The sequence below is a fragment of the Mandrillus leucophaeus genome, unplaced genomic scaffold, assembly GCF_000951045.1.
Source record: "Mandrillus leucophaeus isolate KB7577 unplaced genomic scaffold, Mleu.le_1.0 Scaffold7, whole genome shotgun sequence".
Taxonomy (NCBI): Eukaryota; Metazoa; Chordata; class Mammalia; order Primates; family Cercopithecidae; genus Mandrillus; species Mandrillus leucophaeus.
Window position 1 is genome coordinate 6,980,052 of NW_012107585.1, and position 19,772 is coordinate 6,999,823.

Genomic DNA, 19,772 nt, shown 5'->3' on the forward strand with positions numbered 1-19,772 from the left:
AAAAAAAAAAAAAAAAAAAAAAAAGACAAAAAAGAATGCAGAGAGCTTATGCACTGAGATGAAAAGATGACCTCAATTTATCATGCTGGAAAAACAAAATGCCAAAGATGATTTGCACACACACACACACAGCATGGCCCAAACCGCAGGGGAGGGAATTTATACTGAGATCTCTGCTACGCATCCATAATAACTAAACCAGGATATAATGAAGCGATTTACTAAAATGCCAGCACTTAGAGTAAGATGACTCCCAGACCCTCTCTAAAGGGCAGCTCCACCACCGATTCAAGCCCATGACCTGGCCCTTGAGCTGGAGAAGCCTCAATTCACTCTGGTTCTTTGCCTCCACGAGGTGGAACAATTCCTGTCATCAAAACTTCATAAGGAGAAAGAACGGCTTCCTAGGTCCTGAATGATCTCATCCCATCCAAAGCTCCCATGCCCCTGCTATGAGGCACGGTTGCCAGATAGTTTATCAGGCATGAATGTGGGATGCAGAGAAGAAAACAACGTGTACATCACCACTGCGCTGTGTCAAAATGTAATTTGGTGAGATGGGGGTGTCTTTAGTACTTGGTAATTTCTGAGGGTAAAAAAAAAAAAAACCTGGCCGTGCACGGTGGCTCACGCCTGTAATCCCAGCACTTTGGGAGGCCACGGCGAGCGGATCACGAGGTCAGAAGATCAAGACCATCCTGGCTAGCATGGTGAAACCCTGTCTCTACTAAAAATACAAAAAATTAGCCAGGCATGGTGGCGGGCGCCTGTAGTCCCAGCTACTCGGGAGGCTGAGGCAGGAGAGTGGCGGGAACCCAGAGGGTGGAGCTTGCAGTGAGTGGAGATCGCGCTGCTGTACTCCAGCCTGGGCTACAGAGCAAGACTCCATCTCAAAAGACAAAAAAACAAAACAAAACAAAAAACCCGTAAGTTAAGTTTCTTTTTCTCTTTCTTTTTTTGGTCTCACCCAAACCCGACACCCCCCAGTCCAGACCATCCTAAGCTACCAGACCAAAATCGGGTTAGTTGGGCTAAGAGCAGGCAGTACTGCTCTGTGTACCTCGCTGCATACTGGAGCCCCAAGTCCTTCAGAACCAAATGCCGCCCCGCCAGCAAATGGAGCGAGTGAAGTTCCTGCCACCACAGCGACAGACACAGAACAATAATGGAACTAACTGTGGGTTTTTTTCTCTCCAACAACAGGCCCCTTGATGGCAGAGTCACAAGGGGTGCATGTAAGCAACGACAGCAAAGGCAGAAACCAAGCTCCCTCCTGCCCACCAGGGCCCTCGCCCCCCAGCCCCCACTATCTCCACACCCTGGTTGTCAGGCACCGGCTCCTCTGCACCCCCTGGGGAAGCTGTCCCTTGTCCGTATTTTCAGTCAGGAACCACTGCTGTGTGCTCGTGGCTGTTGCTAACCGGCACTATTCTGGGCGTAGCAATTACTACAATTCCAACAGTAACTTTTTTTTCGAGACAGAGTTTTGGTCTTGTCACCTAGGCTGGAGTGCAGCGGCGCAATCCTGGCTCACAGCAACCTCCACCTTCCAGTTTCAAGCGATTCTCCTGCCTCAGCCTCCCAAGTAGCTGGGATTACAGGTGCCGGGCACCATGCCCGGCTAATTTTTGTATTATTTTTGCAGAGACGGGGTTTCACCATGTTGGCCAGGCTAGTCTTGAACTCCTGTCCTTATGATCCACCTGCCTCAGCCTCCCAAAGTGCTGGGATTACAGGCGTGAGCCGCCACACCCAGCCAACAGTAACTCTTTGTTTAATGTGTTTCCCCTCTGGACGGGGCTATCTCAGTAAATGAGACACCAAGCACTGTGACCACATAGTTGTGAACACACGAGTCATTTTCCACAAATGTGAACCTCCTGGCCCTCCCACGGAGTGCTGGGCAGACTTGATGGGGGCCCCTGACTCACCAGACAGGTTGATCTCGGTTAAGGAGTCTCGGGTGGTGGTGCCAACAGCGGTGAGCAGGTTGATGGACTGGTCGGTGACGTGGTTACAGTAACTGAGGTGGAGCTTGGAGAGCAGGGGCATGTGGCGGACGATGAGCCGCAGGGAGGCATCTGTGATGTCCAGGCCTGCCAGGCGCAGCTCCACGATGTTCCGGAGCTTGCTCCGATTGTCCATCTGACCTGGTGGGGCGGGAAGGAGGGGGCAACCCGTCAATCTGACCGAGGAGGCCTGGTCACACTGACATGACACTCTAAAAAGACCCACCAGCCAGACAGAACACTCAGATCTCATTTAGTTACAAACTGCTTCCTCCCAAAATCAGAATTCTAACAGTTAAAAATCAGACTCCACATCAAAACTTAGATTTCCAGATTCTCTTGAAAAACTAAAAGACCTAAACACTGAGCCCACATTCCACCCAGTAGTCATCCGCCAACCAGTGCAGAGGCCGCGCAGCACCTCCAATCCCTGTGACTTGGCAAGAAGCACAGACCTAGGCAGTCCAGTCCAGCCCAGGGGGAGGCGCCATCCTGGAAGCCCTTGCGTAACCACACTGATCCTGATGGCCATGGAGACTTGAAACCAACGAGGGGCAAGTCAACAGCAAAGCAGTGAGACGCATGCAGAGCCCCCATGAGTGAGTCAACAGGAAAGCAGTGAGACGCACACGGAGTCCCATGAGCGCGTCTCGCATGTGCACAGGAGCCCCTGCCTCCTCCCAGATCCCCTCTGTGCCTGAAGCAAACTGAGAACACGGCAGCAGAGACTCATCCCTATGTCCTCTGGGGAAGGGCTGGGGCCTGAGAACAATGGAGGACATGCTGGGGTCTGAGGGTAAAAGCAGATCCAACAGCCTAGCTCGGTCACCCCACCCCCACAGAAACCCCCAGCCTGGCAACTCACCTGGCCTGTTGTCCGTGGGCGGGGACAGGAGATCCCGCATCTGGGCATCCTTTAGTCCCTCCACCCACTGGACATCCAGAGTCCGGAGCAGCGGACAACTGGAGCTGCAAAGGGCCGAGACCGCGATCCATGAGCAGCCTGACAGCACCAAGTCCCGGAGCCCTGTGGGGGACACAGAAAAGGGTGAAGGTCAGGGGATGCGCCCCCAGCCCCCACTGCAGCAGACACACTCGGGGCCACTGGCCCAGGGCTCACCAGGCAGCCGGTTGATGAGCCAGCTCAGCTGCTTCTTGGAGATATTGGTCCAGCTGAGGTCGAGGGAGACAGGCTGTCGCCGGATGATGCCGCTCAGCATCAGGGGTGTGATAGACTTGCAGTGGTTCAGGTCAATGCGGGTCCACAACCGCTTATCGCAGCACCTGGGGACCAGCCGGGTGGGGACACATCGTCAGAGGTAGGGCTCCCTGGCAGCCCATGCACGGCTCTAACTCTCCCCACCTACCAACTTCTGGGAGGCTCCTTAACTCGGCGCTCTGGACCCTTCTCTGTGTGGCACCTGTCCCGCCCCGATGCAGGCACCTGCCATCTGCTCTGACAGCCATGGCCTCCAGTCTCCATCAATTATGTATGTATGTATGTATGTATGTATGTATTGAGACGGAGTCTCGCTCTGTTCCCAGACTGGTGTGTAGTGGTGCAATCTCTGCTCACCACCACCTTTGTCTCCCACATTCAAGCAATTCTCCTGCCTCAGCCTCCCGAGTAGCCAGGATTACAGGTCTGCACCACCACACCCGGCTAATTTTTGTATTTTTAGTAGAAATGGGGTTTCACCATGTTGGCCAGGCTGGTCTTGAACTCTTGACTTCAACTGATCCGCCCGTAAAGTGCTGGGATTACAGGCATGAGCCACTGCGCCAGGCCTCCCGCAAGTATTTACCATGGGCTTTACAACGCCCTCTACCGGCCGTTCTTCCAAACAACCCCATGAAGCAGGTCTCATGCCCGTTCATCCAAGAGGGGTAAGGCAGAGCTAAGGCTAGAAAGCTGGTAAATATCGGCTGGCCTGAAGTTGCAACTGGCAACCTTGCTGGAAACCTGGACTAACTCTCCGAAGCCAAGGACTTCACGTGGTCCTCACTTTACCCTCCAGGAAGCTAAATCAGGGAGTAAACCAGGTCACCTCCTCTAACAAGACCAGAGGGGCCACTGTAGCCAGCTGGAACGCTTTGCGGAGCACAGTGAAGCCATACTGGGGCTTGGAAGGAAAGAACATCGACTCCACACACACGGGCCATCCCTGGTGCTGCCTGAGCCTTAACCTAGAGCCCTAAGCAGGCTGCCGCTCACCAGCGGTTCCAGGTCCTGCAGACCCGCATGCAGACACACAGGTCTTGGTGGCTGAGGTAGCTGAAGACGGCCATCCACACCTCCCTGTGCATGACGTGGGCTGCCCCATCGTCCAGGGGTAGCGAGTCCGGCGGGGGGCTGATGGGGGGTGGCCGGATCACATGGCGCTCCATTTGGATACACTTGGGCGGGGACACGGAGGGTGGGGGCCGGGAGATGACACGGGGCGGGCTGCGCAGGCCGGGTCCCAGCTGGTGCCGCAGCTCCCGAGGGGTGCCGTTGAGCCCCTTGCTGAAGCGGTGGGGACGCTCGCAGATGCCTGGGGGCCGCTTGGGCTCCTCGCCCTCGCTCTCAGGCTCCGACTTGATGGGCTGCTGGTTCTCATTGGCCAGGCTGCTCTCCGTCCTCTGGATCTCGTGGTTGAGCTCCTTGCTCAGCTCCCTGCTCAGCTCCTTGTTGGGAAGCCGCCGCTTCCGGCGCATCTTCACCTTCTTCTTCTCCTCCGGGCCCTCGGTCCCCTCGGTGCTGGGTCCTGCGGTGGGGGAGCTGGAGCGGGAGTGGTCGCTCTCCCTGGTCTTTGGGGGTGCCTCGGGCAGATCGTCCTCGGGTTCCTGCTTGAAGCGCCGGAGGGGCTTGTTGGCCAGCGCCATGCGGTCCTCGGCGTTCTTCCAGGACCGACGCTGAGGGCGAGAGCGGAGACGCGTCAGCCTGTAGGGCTCAGGGCTGCGCCCACCCAAGGCCTCCCGCCCCCCTGCCACGGGACTGTGGCCCAGGGAGCTGCTGTGCAGCTCTAACCGCTCGGGCCTGGGGCACAGGGGGGACGGGAAGATGGTACCTTTTTCCTGAAAAGCTTATCTTCTTTGCCAGGTTTGAGCTGTCACGAAAAAGAAAGGACGCAGAGCTTGCTCCCCGGGCTCGTGGGATTTGGTCCCCTCGACACCCCACCCCACCATGAGTCCACAGTCTCTAGAGGAGGGGCTGGAGGGACGCCTTCCCCACAAATGCCATCTCCACGTCTGACCGACAGACGGGCGAGCCCTGCCTGCGGCTTTCAAGGAAGAAGCTGGAAGTAGTACGGTTGAACTGTTCCCACCCAACTGACCTCCCACCCCCCAGACCCGGAGATGTGCAGCCGCCATTCAAACAAGCCTCGGCTTTGGGAGCCAGTTCTGGAGCACAGCCCTGTGGGAATCCCCGGCCCAGCCGGAATGGCTAGAGCTGGGAGAGACTCCTGGCGCCACCTTGTGGCTGGTGACAGCATGGCCCGTGGGTGGAGCAGGGCCACCAGGCTCCTCAGAGGTTCCCTGGACTCACAGCTTCCATCCCAACCAACAGAGGCTCTAGTCACAGACAGCTTCCCAGGCCCGAAGCCAGAACCACGAGCCAGAGATCTGGGGCCGAGACCTGGGAAGCCTCAGGAGAGGCAGCAGTGGGGTGGAGGACCAACGGGGTGGGGTGGGGGACAGCCCGGGACTCGCCAGTCCCCAGGGCCTCAGGAGGGCGTGCGTCGTGGGAGCACCTGCTGCTGGAAGTAAGTGAGACTGGATCTCCACCAGGGGCTGAGGCTGCTGCCTAGAGGGGGCCTCGGCGAGAGGTGAGAGGAGGAACCGGGGGACGTTTGAAGCGATGAGGCCTAAAGGGGGGGGTGGGAAGAGGAGTGACTCGCTGGTTTTCCCCTCCTTTCCTTGGGGCAGGGCTCTCAGGACTTAGGTGACCTGGTCAGGGCAGCAAGAGGCTGGGATTATCCCAAGCTCTACTCGCTGCCCACCCCCTGCCCCGGCCTTCCAACCCAGCACCTAGGACCAGCCAGACCACCCCCTTTGTCTCTCAGCCCCTCCTGGTCCGTACCCGCTTGCGTCCACTCAGCTCCTGGGGCTTCTCGTATTTCCGCTTCTTCCTCAGGTGCACGTCATCAGACTTTCTGCGCAGGAGGCCGTCCGGTGGCACCTTCTTGGGGTGCTCGTCCGACCTGCGCCGGGGTGCCTCCTCACATTCGCTCCTCCGCTTGGCAGGTTCCTGCCCTTCCTTGTTGTCCCGGTTCATCTTCTGCTCCTTGAGCAGGGAGCCGGGCAGGTTGGAGGCGTACTTAAAGCCAGGGCCACGCTTTTGCTTGTAGGCCAAAAAGAGAGAAGGAACAGACCAACTGTATACCTTTGGACTTGCCCTTCCTCCTCCCCAGGCCCACGGCACCCCACCTGCCTGACACTCCTGGGACAGGCTGGTCCCAGCCAGGCCCAGGCCCGCCCCTCTCCCGACTGACCCTGGGACTTGGAGCCCGGCACTCACTTTCCCGGTCTTGCCGGCGTGGTTACACTTCGGACACTCCCAGCAGTTTGGAAGCTCGTCGTTGACCACACCCTCTGACTCCTTAATCTGCAGAGAACACCAGGACTCAGAAGAGGGACGAGGGGAGAAGAGGGCCCACAGGCACAAGGCTCTGTGAGGCCATGTCTTCCAGAAGCAGCAGCACCCCCTCCCCAGTGTCACGTCTATCCTGTTTCCAGCCAAAAGAAAACACAGCCGCAGAGGCTGGCAGAGACGGGCAACTGTGGATCCAGGCCAGGGTTCAGAGGCGGAGCCCTTTTGCTTCTCTGGGACCCTGGACAAGTCACTCTGTCTCTGTAGGCTGGTGCCCTCAGCCATAAAAGTTAGTGTGCCCATCTCACTGAGGGGTATGACCCAAGTAAAGCCACCAGCTCAGCGCCTGGCATGCAGAAAGGACTTTGCAGAGGACTCTACAGGGTGCTGAAGGAAGGAGTGGGGTGTGGGGCCTTGTTCTCCCAGAAGCCTGGAGCCACCTGGAGGCTCTCCCTCTGGTCCAGCTACAAACAAGCAGCCTGTGTTTGCCATCCGCTGAGACTCTGGGAACTCTTTCTGGTTCTGACGTCCTGGGACGTGGGGGTCTGTTTATTCCTTTAATGACACTGGGTCTCCAAGGTACTCCAGGCCCTCCTTGCTCTGGGCTTATCCCCCTGACACACAGGATCACCCAGACTCAGGGGTTCTCCAGGAATTCACCGCACGACCTGCATCCCACCACCTCACCAGCATCTCCAGCAACCCTACCTGCCCCACAGCGTCAGCATCACCTGTCCCCACTGGGCTGCTCACCTTAAGGCATCCGGGGTGGATGATTTCGTTGCAGATGGAGCACTCCATGAGCATGAGGTTAAACTTGCCTTCCTCCTCTTCCACCGTGTCTTCCTTCCCCGCCTCGCCACACACAAGGCACACGGCGGTGTGGGGGAGCACTGGCTGAGGAGCCAGGGAGAACAAGACAAGTCATCAGGGGTGGGAAGCATGGACCCCCAGGAGGGCCAGGTCAAGGGCAATGAGCTGCTCCCCTCGGACCTGCCAGGAGACCCCAGGAAAGTAGCCCAGGCACATTCACTCACTCATTCACTGAAATATGTATCAGGCTACTACCTCCGCATGCCAGATACTACTCTTAATTGCTGGGGATACAGCAAGGAACAAGACAGCTCAAAATCTCTGCCATCCAGAGCTTACATTTTAGTGGAGGGAGGCAGACAAAATGAAGAACAGAGCATGTTAGAGAGAGACATGGGGAAAAATTAGAGGGCTGGAGTGAGGGGCAGAAGGGGGGCTGATTTTAAATATGGAGATCAGGGAAGGCCTCACATTCATAAAAGATCCAAAGGAGCGGGGGCATGAACCCAGCCCAGATCCATGCAGATGAGATGAGGCTGCATCTCACCAGTGGGTATTCAAGGCACAGACCATGGACTGCGGGCTCCCAAGACCTTTACAGAGAGGCTAGGAGGTCAGAACTGTCTTCAGAATAACCAATGTTATTTGCCTTTTGCACAGTATTGATATTTGTACTGGTGGGTAAAACTGCTGGCCCCTCAGCACCAGTCAAGGCAAGGACCCCAGCTGCACCAGCAGCCATGAGGGGACTCACGGCCATACACTTATTAAAAAGATCCCCAGTTTCATCTAAGAATATCTCTGATGAAACAGTAAAAATTACTTTATGAAAACCCTGCCCTAGAGTACACATTCTTTTCAGATGCTTTGTGACAATAAGAATATGTGTAAAGTGCCTCGGCACACAGGTGATGCGTACCAAAGGAAAGGCACTCGTGACTGAGCTGGGAGCCGAAATGGCCACTTTCTCCATAGATTATTTTTACTTGAAGGAATGACTGATAGAAAGCCCCTGGACATTGGTGTATTTCTGTGAAGATCAAAGAAGTGAGCTTGTCATTTCCAGAAAAATAACTGACCGCATTTGTTGCAAATGACAAAATTCAAGTTTCTGAATGACAATTAGACTTCTGGAAAACTTACATGAACCACCATAACCTGCACAGCTTCCCAATACTGAGAGACTTTTCCGATGAGATCAGTGATCATATTAACAAATGTGATTTCTAAAATAATATTATGTGCCAATATTTGGAAAATCCGCCTAACTCAGGGAGCCAATATTTTCCAGATGACCAATACATGGTGTTACAACATCATGCCTGAGCAAATGAGCTACTCAAAGGGCAAGACAGGCTGAGGAAGTTCAATGTAACAGTGTGAACAGCTCACTGATACAGTTTCAGACTCCACGTTGCAACTAACCTGTAAAGAAAACTCTGCTGAGTTCTAGTTGAGGATCAGAGTATCCCCAATTATTAAAATACTCCTCCCTTTTCCAACTAGTATATATCTGTGTGAGGCCGAATTTTCCTCATACTCCCTCCAAAACAACATATCACAATAGACAAAACACAGAAGGAGATATGAAAATTCCAGGTCTTTTTTTTTTTTTTTTTGAGACGGAATCTTGCTCTGTCGCCCAGGCTGGAGTGCGGTGGCACAGTCTCGACTCATTGCAACCTCTGCCTTCTGGGTTCAAGCGATTCTCCTGCCTCAGCCTCCTGAGTAGCACAGGCGCCCGCCACCACACCCAGCTACTTTTTTGTATTTTTAGTAGAGACAGGGGCTTTCACCACGTTGGCAAGGCCGGTCTCGAACTCCTGATCTCGTGATCCACCTGCCTCAGCCTCCCAAAGTACTGGGATCACAGATGTGAACCACTGTGCCCGGCAAGTCCAAGCCCTTTCTAATGAACCAGACATAAAAGAGATTTACAAAAATATAAAACAATGCCATTATTCTTATTTTTGTTTTTGGAAAATGTAATTATTTCTCATAAAAATATGTTTCTTTTTTCTTATTTATTTTTGTGACAGTGTCTTGCTTTGTCGCCCAGTCTGGAGTGCAGTGACATGATCTTGGCTCACTGCAACCTCCGTCTGCCTCCTGGGTTCAGGCGATTCTCCCACCTCAACCTCCCAAGTAGCTGGGACTACAGGCATGCTGGGTAATTTTTGTCTTTTTAGTAGAGATGGGGTTTCACCATGTTGGCCAGGCTGGTCTCAAACTCCTGACCTCAAGTGATCCTCCCACCTCAGCCTCCCAAAGTGCTGGGATTGCACGCTTGAGCCACCGTGCCCGGCCAAAATATGTTATTTCTATTAACACGCCATGGGCTTTCTTGTTATTTTAAGATAAATTTAAAATCTAAAAAAAAATTTCTTGGCCAGGAGTGATAGCACATGTCTGTAATCCCAGCACTTTGGTAGGCCAAGGCAGGCACATTGCCTGAGTCCAGGAGTTTGAGACTAGCCTGGGCAATGTGGCAAAACCCTGTCTTTACAAAAAATACAAAGATCAGCTGGGCGTAGTGAATGCCTGCAGTCCCAGCTACTCGGGAGGCTGAGGTGGGAGGACTGTTTGAGCCCAGGAGGTAGAGGCTGCAGTGAACCACGAGTATACCACTGCACTCCAGCCAGGGTGACAGAGTGAGACTCTGTCTCAAAAAAAAAAAAAAAAAAAAAAAAAATCTTTTTTTTTTTTTAGCTAAAGTCCTCTCACACCAAACTCAGTTTAAATTTTTAATACAGTCAGTATTAATAAATATATAGCCTGCATAAAAGAAAAACTCTTTAGGGTCTTCATAATTTTTAAGAGCATGAAGGGTTCCTGAGACCCTGAAGTGTGAGAACTTGGTACACCCGGCTGTGAGCCCCCTGAGGCCAGGGCGGGTCAGCCTCATCCCGCCCAGTGCACCCGTAGCCAACCTTTATGACGCTACTCAGAGGAGCTTCAAGCAGGCTGGGAATATACGCGCCACTGGTAAGTGAAAAAGACTTGATTAAATGGTGCAAATGTCTGAATTCTAATAAACAGGACACAGAAGGCAAGGCAGTCATCGTTCCTTCCACAAATACCAAACACACATCTGCCACGGTCTGAAACAAAGTCTTGGGGGACGCAGGAGTGAGGGAGATGGCCGCTCCCCGTGAGCTATTTGGGAAGAAAAAGACATTAGTCGCTGAAATCCAAAGAAAACATGGAAAAGTCATATTCAAGAGTTCTCAAAAGCAGCAGAGGCTGATTTCTGGAGGACTCGGGACAGGGTGGAGAGAAGCCAAGTGGGCAAGGCCGCAGGGCCTCAAGGTGAATGAGGACAGAGCAGCCTGCGCAGAGCAGGCCGGGCCAAAGGGGACGGCTGGAGACCAGACTGAGTGGGGGGCAGAGGGTGAAGCACGGCCCACACGGCAAGAAGAGGGTCTGTGGTGGGGTGGGGCAGATGGCAGAACTGGCTCTAAGCCAGGTGGCAGGATGGGAGGTGGTGCAAGAGGCAAATCTCCTGCAGGGGCTGGGGAGGGGCTTGGGGCTCATGTTAGAGGGCAGACTGCACGGCACCAGCAGGGACACCAGCAGGGACATGGTGGAGAGGGGAGGAAGCTACGGAGGCAGCCCCAGCGACGGAGCAAAGGGAGGGGACAGAAGAGGAAGATAGGTGGGGCTGCGTATGTCATAGGTGGGTAATGCGTGAGAAGTGCCCTGGCAGAGCAGAAGGGCTGGGAGAAGAGTAAGAAGGACACCAAGGGTCAGGCCAAGCCTGCATCTGCCATCAGTTCCAGAAGCTATGTCAAGCTGAAGAGAGTAGGAGACATAAAAAAATGGGGTTTCCTTCAAACAGCATGCACTGTGCCAGGAACCAGAGTAGCAAAGATAAGGGGGCACCCGAGACAAGTTTCCTATAACCGGGCCCAGCACACGGGGAATGGGAGAAAAAGTAATGCCAAAGAGAAAAAGACAGTCGTGGATTCATTGCTGGCACAATTTGAGTTTTAGGTGACACCGTTCTAAAAACCAACAGTTGCTATAGACAAGCTCTTTTAAATTCTATAGGATCCAATGGGTCACATGGACCCTGTCTCCAAAAAATGTACATCCATGCATGCACACAGACAAAAATGCATTTAATTTCAGGATGGCTCACAAATTCCCCGAAATCCATGAAAATATCCTGGGGTTCGGGTACCAATTAAAAGCACAAGCAGTGAAACTGAACTTCTGCAGCAAAGGAAAGAATCAACAGAGGAAAAGGCAACCTACAGGATGGGAGAAAATCCTTGCAAACCAGAGACCTGATAAGGGTTAATATCCAAAACATATTTAGAACTCCTCTAACTCAACAACAAAAACCCCCAAAAGAAAACCGATTTAGGCCAGGTGCAGTGGCTCACACTTGTAATCCCAGAATTTTGGGAGGCCAAGGCGGGGGGCGGGGGTGGGGCGGTGATCAACTGAGGTCAGGGGTTTGAGACCACCCTGGTCAATAAAGTGAAACCCTGCCTCTACCAAAAACACAAAAATTAGCTGAATGTGGTGGTACGTGCCTGTAACCCCAGCTACCTGGGAGGCTGAGGCAGGATAATTGCTTGAACCCGGGAGGCAGAGGTTGCAGTGAGCCGAGACTGCGCCATCGCACTCTAGCCTGGGCAAAAGAGTGAGACTCTCAAAAAAAGAAAAGAAAACCAGTGTAAAAACAGTCTGAGGACTCAGACATTTCTCCAAAGAAGACAGACAAACAGCCAATAAGCACTTGAAAGGTGAAAGATGCTCAACATCACTAGGCATTAGGGAAAAATAAATAAAAACTACACTGAGATGTCACCTCATACATATTAGGATGGCTACTAAAAACAAACAAACTAAAAGCCCATAACATAACAGATGTTGATGGGGATGCAGAGAAACAGGAACCTTCGCCGGGCGCAGTGGCTCAAGCCTGTAATCCCAGCACTTTGGGAGGCCGAGGTGGGTGGCTCACAAGGTCATGAGATCGAGACCATCCTGGCCAACATGGTGAAACCCCGTCTCTATTAAAAATACAAAAAATTAGCCAGGCGTGGTGGTAGGCGCCCAGCTACTCGGGAGGCTGAGGCCGGAGAACGGCGTGAACCCGGGAGGCAGAGCTTGCAGTGAGCCGAGATCACACCACTGCACTCCAGCCTGGGCAACAGAGCAAGACTCCGTCTCAAAAAAAAAAAAAAAAAGAGAGAGAAACAGGAACCTTCACGCACCCGTGGTGGGAATGTGAAACGGCACGGCCACAGTGGCCAACAGTACAGAGGTTCCTCAAAAAGCTAAAAATAGAATCATCATATGACCCAGCAAGCCCACTTCTGGGCACGGAGTTGGCCCTTACACAGCACAGGATTGAACTGTGTGGGTTCACTTATATGCGGATTTTTTTTTCAATATAAGTTATACTGAGTGTGCCTGCATCTCCTGCCTCCCCTTTCTACCTCCTTCATCTCTTCTGCCTCTGCCACCCTGAGACAGCAAGACCAACCCCTCCTCCTCTGTCTACACAATGTGAAGATAATGAACATGAAGACCTTTACGATGATCCACTCCCACTTAATGAACGATCAATATATTTTCCTAATGATCTTAGTATTTTCTTTTCTCTAGCTTACTTTATTGTGAGAATACAGTATATAATACATATAACATAAAATATGTGTTAATGGACTGTTTTTGTTACTGATAAGGCTTCTGGTCAACAAGAGGCTAACAGTAGTTAAGTTTTAGGGGAGTCAAAAGTTACACTCAGATTTTCAACTGCACAGGGGTCAGGTGGTGCCCCAACCCTTGTGTTGTTCCAAGGTTCAACTGTATATCCAGAAGAATTCAAAACACGATCTCAAAGAGGTATCTGCCCACCGATGTTCACTGCAGCACTATTCACAATAGGCAACAGGTGAAAGCAACCCATACGTCCATCAACAGATGAACGGATAAAGAAAATTTTGGTCCGGCGCGGTGGCTCACGCCTATAATCCCAGCACTCTTGGAGGCCAAGGTGGGCGGATCACCTGAGGTCAGGAGTTCGAGACCAGCCTGGCCAACATGATGAAGCCCTGTACTAAAAATTTAAAAATTAGCCCGATGTGGTGGCGGGTGCCTGTAATCCAGCTACTCAGGAGACTGAGGCAGGAGAATTGCTTGAACCCAGGAGGCAGAGGTTGTAGTAAGCCAAAATTCCACCGCTGCACTCCAGCCTGGGCGACAGAGTGAGACTCCATCTCAGAAAAAAAAAAGAAAATTTGGTGCAAATACACAATAGAGTATTAATTGGCCATTAAAAAAAAAAAAAAAGGAAATTGTCATATGCTTCAACATGGATGAACCCTGAGGACATTATGCTCAGGGCTATAAACAAGCCAATCCAATCACAGAAAGCCAATTACTGCATGATTCCACCTCTATGAGGTCCGGAGAGGAGTCAAGCTCTTAGAAACTGAAAGTGGAATGGTGGTCGCCCGGGGCTGAGGGAGGGGAAAGGAGAGTAGAGCTTCAATGGGTATGCAGTTTCAGTTTTGCAAAATGAAAAAGTTCTAGGGATCAGCTTCCCAAAAACGTGCATATGATAATACTACTGTATTGCATACTTAAAAATGATTAATGTATTTTTTTACCACAATTTAAAAAAACAAAACACAAGAAATATGCGTGGAAGGAGATGGGTGAGGTGTCTGGGCCTGGGGGGCATCGGCAGCCAAGGAGGAAGGGCTCACCCTATGCCAGGCTGGGCCCGTAGATGAGCGCACCAAGGCCGAGGAATCCCGTCCCTCCAGCCGAGCCTGCTTTTCCACGGGGACTGGGAGACGACTCCTCCACAGGGAGGATCACCGGCCCCCGGGGAGCAGCGCCCTGGGGAAGGCAGAGCATGTGGGTGTGTACAAGGCGATTCAAGGGCAAACCCCGCGACCTCGCCCCGTTGCGGAAGTCCACGTCCACTGCCCGGTCCGGGTACAAGACCAGCGGCGCGGGGCCACTGCTGGAGCTGAGGCCAGGCGGTGTGGAGGGGCAGGCCAGGCTCTCCCAGGCGCGGTTCCTCGGCACCATAAATCACTCCTTGTTGGGGGCAGCCCCCTGAGATGGGGCGCTGACCTTCCACCCAGACTTCTGACTCTGAAGGCAGGGCCGGGAGGAAGGAAGGGTCCAGAACCATCACCAACTGCACCGTAATGTTGGCAACGGGGTCACAGACAGGACAGGCTGCTTGTCATCTTTAATGGCAGCAACTTCAAAGTACCTGGGCACCCTGGGAGGGAAGGAGCAGGAGGCCTGAGCCTGCAAAGCGGCCGGCGCCTTCCCGTCCACAGGAAAAGCTCTCGGGCAGTCCACAGCCCCGGCTTCTCTGTGTGCGGAGGGGCGGCCAGAGCGAGCAGCTGTCAGACACGCGGGCCGGCACGCAGGGGCCTGGATCGAGCGCAGGGCTGGACCGGGGCTGCACTCACCGCGATGCACTGCCGCATGATGCAGCTCTGCTTCATGCGCCCGGGGCCCCCGAACTTCTTCATGTCCTTGCAGAAGTGGCACTCTCCGCACTCGGTCCGCAGGCAGGCCTCGCACTTGCGGCATCGCGTCCGGCGCCGCCGAGCTCCTGCCGTTGTCCGGTTGGCGGCCAACTTCACCGCGGAGGCCGGGCCCAGCTTCCCCTTGGGCCGACCCACAGCCCGGTTCTGCAGGGGAACAGACAGAACTGGTCAGATGGGGAGGCTGCAGGCACCGCCAGACCCCCGGAAAGGGTATTAGGGAGCAAACTGTGTATCCCAGAAAGACACGATGGGGGCTCTAAACCCCAAGCCTCAGAGTGTGATCTTTATTTGCAGATGGGGGCTTTGCAGAGACCGTCAGGTTAAACGAGGTAATTCAGGTGAACGCTAATCCAGTATGACTGGTGTCCTTACGAAAGGGGGCCATTTGGACATAGAGATGGACACGCACGGAGTGAACGTGTGTGAAGACACTGGCCTTCCACAGACTGGAGCCCTGTCTACAAGCCAGTAAGTGCCAAGGATGGCAGCACACACCAGGAGCTCGAGGCGCGGGGAAGGACCCTCCCCTAGAGCCCGCAAAGCCAGCCCCGCCCGCCAGCCCACACCTTGACTTCAGACTCCTGGCCTCCAGAACTGGGAGAGAAGAAAGGCCCGTTGTTTTAAGCCACCGGTTATAGCAGCTCTAGGAGAGGAGGACAGAGGGTGCATGCTTCTTGCCACAGCACACCGCTCGAGACCTTCCACGGCCGCACCCACAGGCTCGGACCCTGCCCACCTTTCCCACCTCTGTCTGCTCTCCAAGAAAGACCACAAGGGGTCACACAATCGGTCTCTGTTCTCCCAGCCCGGAAGGCCAACCCCACCCCGCCAAGCCACTTGGCTGATGCCCATTCATCCCGCCTGGCCAGTTTACAGGCTGCTTTCTTCTGGAAGCCCCTCCTGCCCACCTGCACTGGGTTCAGGGCCCCTCCCAGGGATCCTGTTAGAGCGCTCATGACGGTAATCACCTGTTCCTGTACCGTCCTTCCCTTTGAGACGGGGCACAGAGGGGCACTCACCACAGGTGTCTTGTCCAACACTGCACCTCTGCGAACCAGCCTGGCATCCAGAATGCACTCAACAAACCAAAGCCACCCCAGGGAGGATAGGATAGTAACCTTCAGGTCCCTGACTACTCAGACCTTCCCTAGATGGGTTCCAAATGCTCCCTTCCCTGGGACTCAGAGAAGAGAGACAGTAGGTAGACAGGAGAGCTGGGCTAGTAGCTAAGCCAGGAAAATGGGACAGTCACAGCCCCTGACCTCTGGTTCCCAGCCCCAGAGCCTCCTGCAGACCCAGGATCTACGGGGGAGCCCAAAGCTAGCTCCTGAGGACACTGTCCACCTTGGACCTGCGGTGGGAGGGACAAGGATGGGAGAGCTTTTCTTGTCTGTGGCATCTTTCTGGAGAGGCCGGGGTGGCTGAGAAACGGTGAAGTCCCTAACAGGGAGACACGTGGTCACCTTGGAAACCAGCTGACCTAACCGGCATCTAACACCTAAAGCCCCTTTACAGCTAATTGAACACACTTTGGTCTAGAGTCCCGCCCTCTTCATTTCAGTGACTTGTCATACTTGAATCCCCAAACAAAACCCCATACTTTTGGGAGCACACAGTCCCAGAAGAGCTGTTACTATTCATCCACTCCAATGGAGAAGAAGGTCCACATCACACGGACCCCCTCCCACAACACACCCAACTCCCTGCACCTTAGGGGCTTCCTAGAAACTTCCAACTGCATAGGAAGAAAAACAGCCCCCCTTTCTCCTCGAATATAGCCTCGCCACCACCAACTTTCTTCTCCAGCGCAGTGGTCCCTGTAGAAAGCCCATAGCCTCACATGCCACCCCTTTGCTATCAACACCTAAGCAGATCCATTCCTCCGATTCACCTTCCTGCAGCATTCAAGGAGCTTCGAGGCCCCCATCAGCCTGAGTGGCCCTTCAGGAAGCACTGGGACTCTGGGCCTCCATCCTGCTCAACCTGCTGTGAACCCAAAAGAGGAAAGGGAAGTGCTCCCTGGCTCTACCACCGTCATCTCCCACTGCTCATCCCCAGCTGCTCAGGACCCTCACTCATGCCTGCCCTCTGCTTTGGGGCAGTCCAGCCGGAGGCCTTGTCACAGGGAGGGCAAGCCCTGGACTGCAGGGCTGACTGCAGGGTCGCCCACAGACAAGCTGGCCACCACCAGCCACCTGGGTAAAGGGACCATCCAAAGCAGCAAAGGGCGCCAGGCACAGTGGCTCATGCCTGTAACCCCAGCACACTGGGGGGCTGAGGTGGGAGCATCACTTGAGGTCAGGAGTTCATCACCAGCCTGGGCAACACAGTGAGACCTACAAAAAACTTTAAAAATTAGTCGGGCATGGTGGTGTGCACCTGTAGATCCAGCTACTCAGAAGGCTGAGGTGGGAGGATTGCTTGAGCCCAGGAGTTTGAGGTGGCAGTGAGCTGTGATCATCCACTGTACTCCAGCCTAGGACACAGAGCAAGACCCTGTCTCAAAAAACAAAGAAAATGAAGAAACCCATCCTTACAATGATGGCTGGGTGCCCCCAACATATTCGCATAGTCCCACTGTGATTAGCACCTTTGGGGGGTCAAGTCCACCAAGCACTGCGCACGTCCATCCAACTCAGGTCTGGCTGCCCACGTGAGAAGTAAAACAAGATCAGTTTTCAGAGCTTTCTGGATTTGAGAACGGCACAGAGCAGACTGTGAACCTGAAGCTAAGCAACCGACAGAGAGCAGCCAAGGCCAGGCAAGGCAGCACTGACGACCGAGATGACGGCCATGCTGCGTGAGGGTGGGCATTCCCTGAGCACCCCCATCTGTGGTCACCATGGCCATCATTTACTGATGTTATTACCTAACCTTCCCAGTAACAGCCCTGTAGAGGATGCCTTCATGTCCCCATTTTTCATATGAGGAAACTGAAGCCAGTAATTTGCCTATGGTCATGGAACCAGCAGGATGCGTGGACTCCAGATTCGTGCTCTGAACACACTAAACCACAGCAACTGCACGTGCAAAGTGCAGCGAGGGGCCCGCAGACCCACTGGGATGGCCACATGCTCCTGGAAGGGCTTCCCAGCTAGTGCCACCATGCCTTAGTGTGAAGGGTGCCAACAAGAGGTGCAGAGAAGCACAGCTACTTCCAGAGAAGCAGAAAGCCAAAAACGTTTCTCCCTGTCGTCACAGCCCACAGTAACACTTTCTGATTCTACCCCTCCAAAGGACAGGTGCCCTGTTACCAGCTCACTCCTCAAATACCTGGAACACAGGCAATGCTGTGGGCGGCGTCTGAGGCCTCCAGTCAGGTGTGAAGTGGCCAGTGTGAAGTGGCCACCTCCTAGGACAAAACCAGACCCCCCAGAGCCAGAGTCTAAAGACGAGCTTCTCTGGCGAAAAAACTGAAAAAATTCCAGGAGTTCAAAGGAACACCAGGTATCAACAGCCACCGAGCACCTCTGGCCTCCCTGCCCCGAGGACAGTGTCTGGGCAAGTAAAAACGCTGGGCCAATCCAGTCTGAGTCTTGAAGCTCCTATGTCACTGCAAAACAAGCCCATTTGCCTGCACCATCCAAAGCACCTTCTCATCCAACCTATGGAAAACAACCTGCATGGACCTCAGCAGCAGCTGGGACATCCGGGAAAATTACAGAGCACATACCAGATAACATCCCGAAAGAAGAGGTGTGAGAAGCTGTGGTCTCCCGAGACCTTGATGAGGCCCTGTCTAGCCGCTGCCAAATCAGGCCAGGAAGGCTTGTGCCGCCGGCAGTGGCCCCCGCCTGGCTCGTCAAGAGTTGGCTCAGCGACAGGGCGCCAGATCCTAATGAAGCCCACTGAAAAACCCACAGGTAAGACAGACCTCGGAGGCCTCCATTAAAAAGTCCAACTGGGACTCTGCAGACCCAACCAGGAAACGTGATGGCAGAGTACAGAAAACAGTGACACAAAAAGGGGCAAATGGAATAAAAAGGAAGGTGAGTCAGCCAGAGCTGTCTCCTTTTGGCACACAGCTTTCCTCTGTCTTGGTATCTTTTGGGTGCTACCCAAAGTTTCAAATGCCAATTCTTTTTTTTTTTTTTTTGAGACAGAGTCTCACTCTGTCACCCAGGCTGGAGTGTAGTGGCGGGATCTTGGCTCACTGTAACCTCTGGCTCCCGGGTTCAAGCAATTCTTGTGCTTCAGCCTCCCGAATAGCTGGAATTACAGGTGTGCACCACCAAGCCCAGCTAATTTTTGTATTTTTAGTAGAGATAGTGTTTCATCATGTTGGCCAGGCTGGTCTCAAACTCCTGGCCTCAAGTGATCTGCCCGCCTCAGCCTCCCAAAGTGCTGGCATTACAGGCATGAGTCACTGTGCCTGGCCTCAAACACCAATTCTAACTTCCACTCTAGGACAGAGTAGGAGTAGGACACCCCTGTCCCAGCAAAGGAAGTGACGGCATCCCCAGACATTCATTTACGAACCAACATCCCCAACACCAAGGCCACTTGTTGATTTTATCAGCCCAGGAACCATATCCTCAACACACTATAAAAGGTTAGGAAAATCTGGAACATGAACGCACACATACACACACAACACACAAATATCTTAGTATTCCTACACCCTTCTCCATCAGCAACTCAAAAGCATCGTCCTTTAAGTGAATGTTATCAAGGTTTATTCATTCATCCCATCGATATTTGAGTTCCTCTGGTCTACCAGATACTATCCACCATAAAATGCATGGGTAGAACCTCCTCAATCCCTAGCTCTAAATTATAGTGATTAAAATTACTTGGATTAACCTAAATTAAAGGAAAGACATCCATGTTCACGAATTGGAA

At 53.4% G+C, this 19,772-nt stretch overlaps 1 protein-coding gene across 1 annotated transcript in view; it reads right to left on the reverse strand.

Moving 5' to 3' along the window:
* The window catches only part of KDM2B (lysine (K)-specific demethylase 2B), a 176,172-nt gene that overhangs the window by 10,354 nt on the left and 146,046 nt on the right, over positions 1 to 19,772 (reverse strand). The window contains exons 14-23 of the mRNA XM_011964553.1: positions 14,850 to 15,074; positions 7,336 to 7,479; positions 6,511 to 6,597; positions 6,073 to 6,333; positions 5,744 to 5,857; positions 5,060 to 5,098; positions 4,225 to 4,904; positions 3,130 to 3,293; positions 2,875 to 3,036; positions 1,932 to 2,150 (exon numbers count right to left, since the gene is read on the reverse strand). Coding sequence (XP_011819943.1) covers positions 1,932 to 2,150; positions 2,875 to 3,036; positions 3,130 to 3,293; positions 4,225 to 4,904; positions 5,060 to 5,098; positions 5,744 to 5,857; positions 6,073 to 6,333; positions 6,511 to 6,597; positions 7,336 to 7,479; positions 14,850 to 15,074 — 2,095 coding nt within the window. The remainder of the gene's footprint in view (positions 1 to 1,931; positions 2,151 to 2,874; positions 3,037 to 3,129; positions 3,294 to 4,224; positions 4,905 to 5,059; positions 5,099 to 5,743; positions 5,858 to 6,072; positions 6,334 to 6,510; positions 6,598 to 7,335; positions 7,480 to 14,849; positions 15,075 to 19,772) is intronic.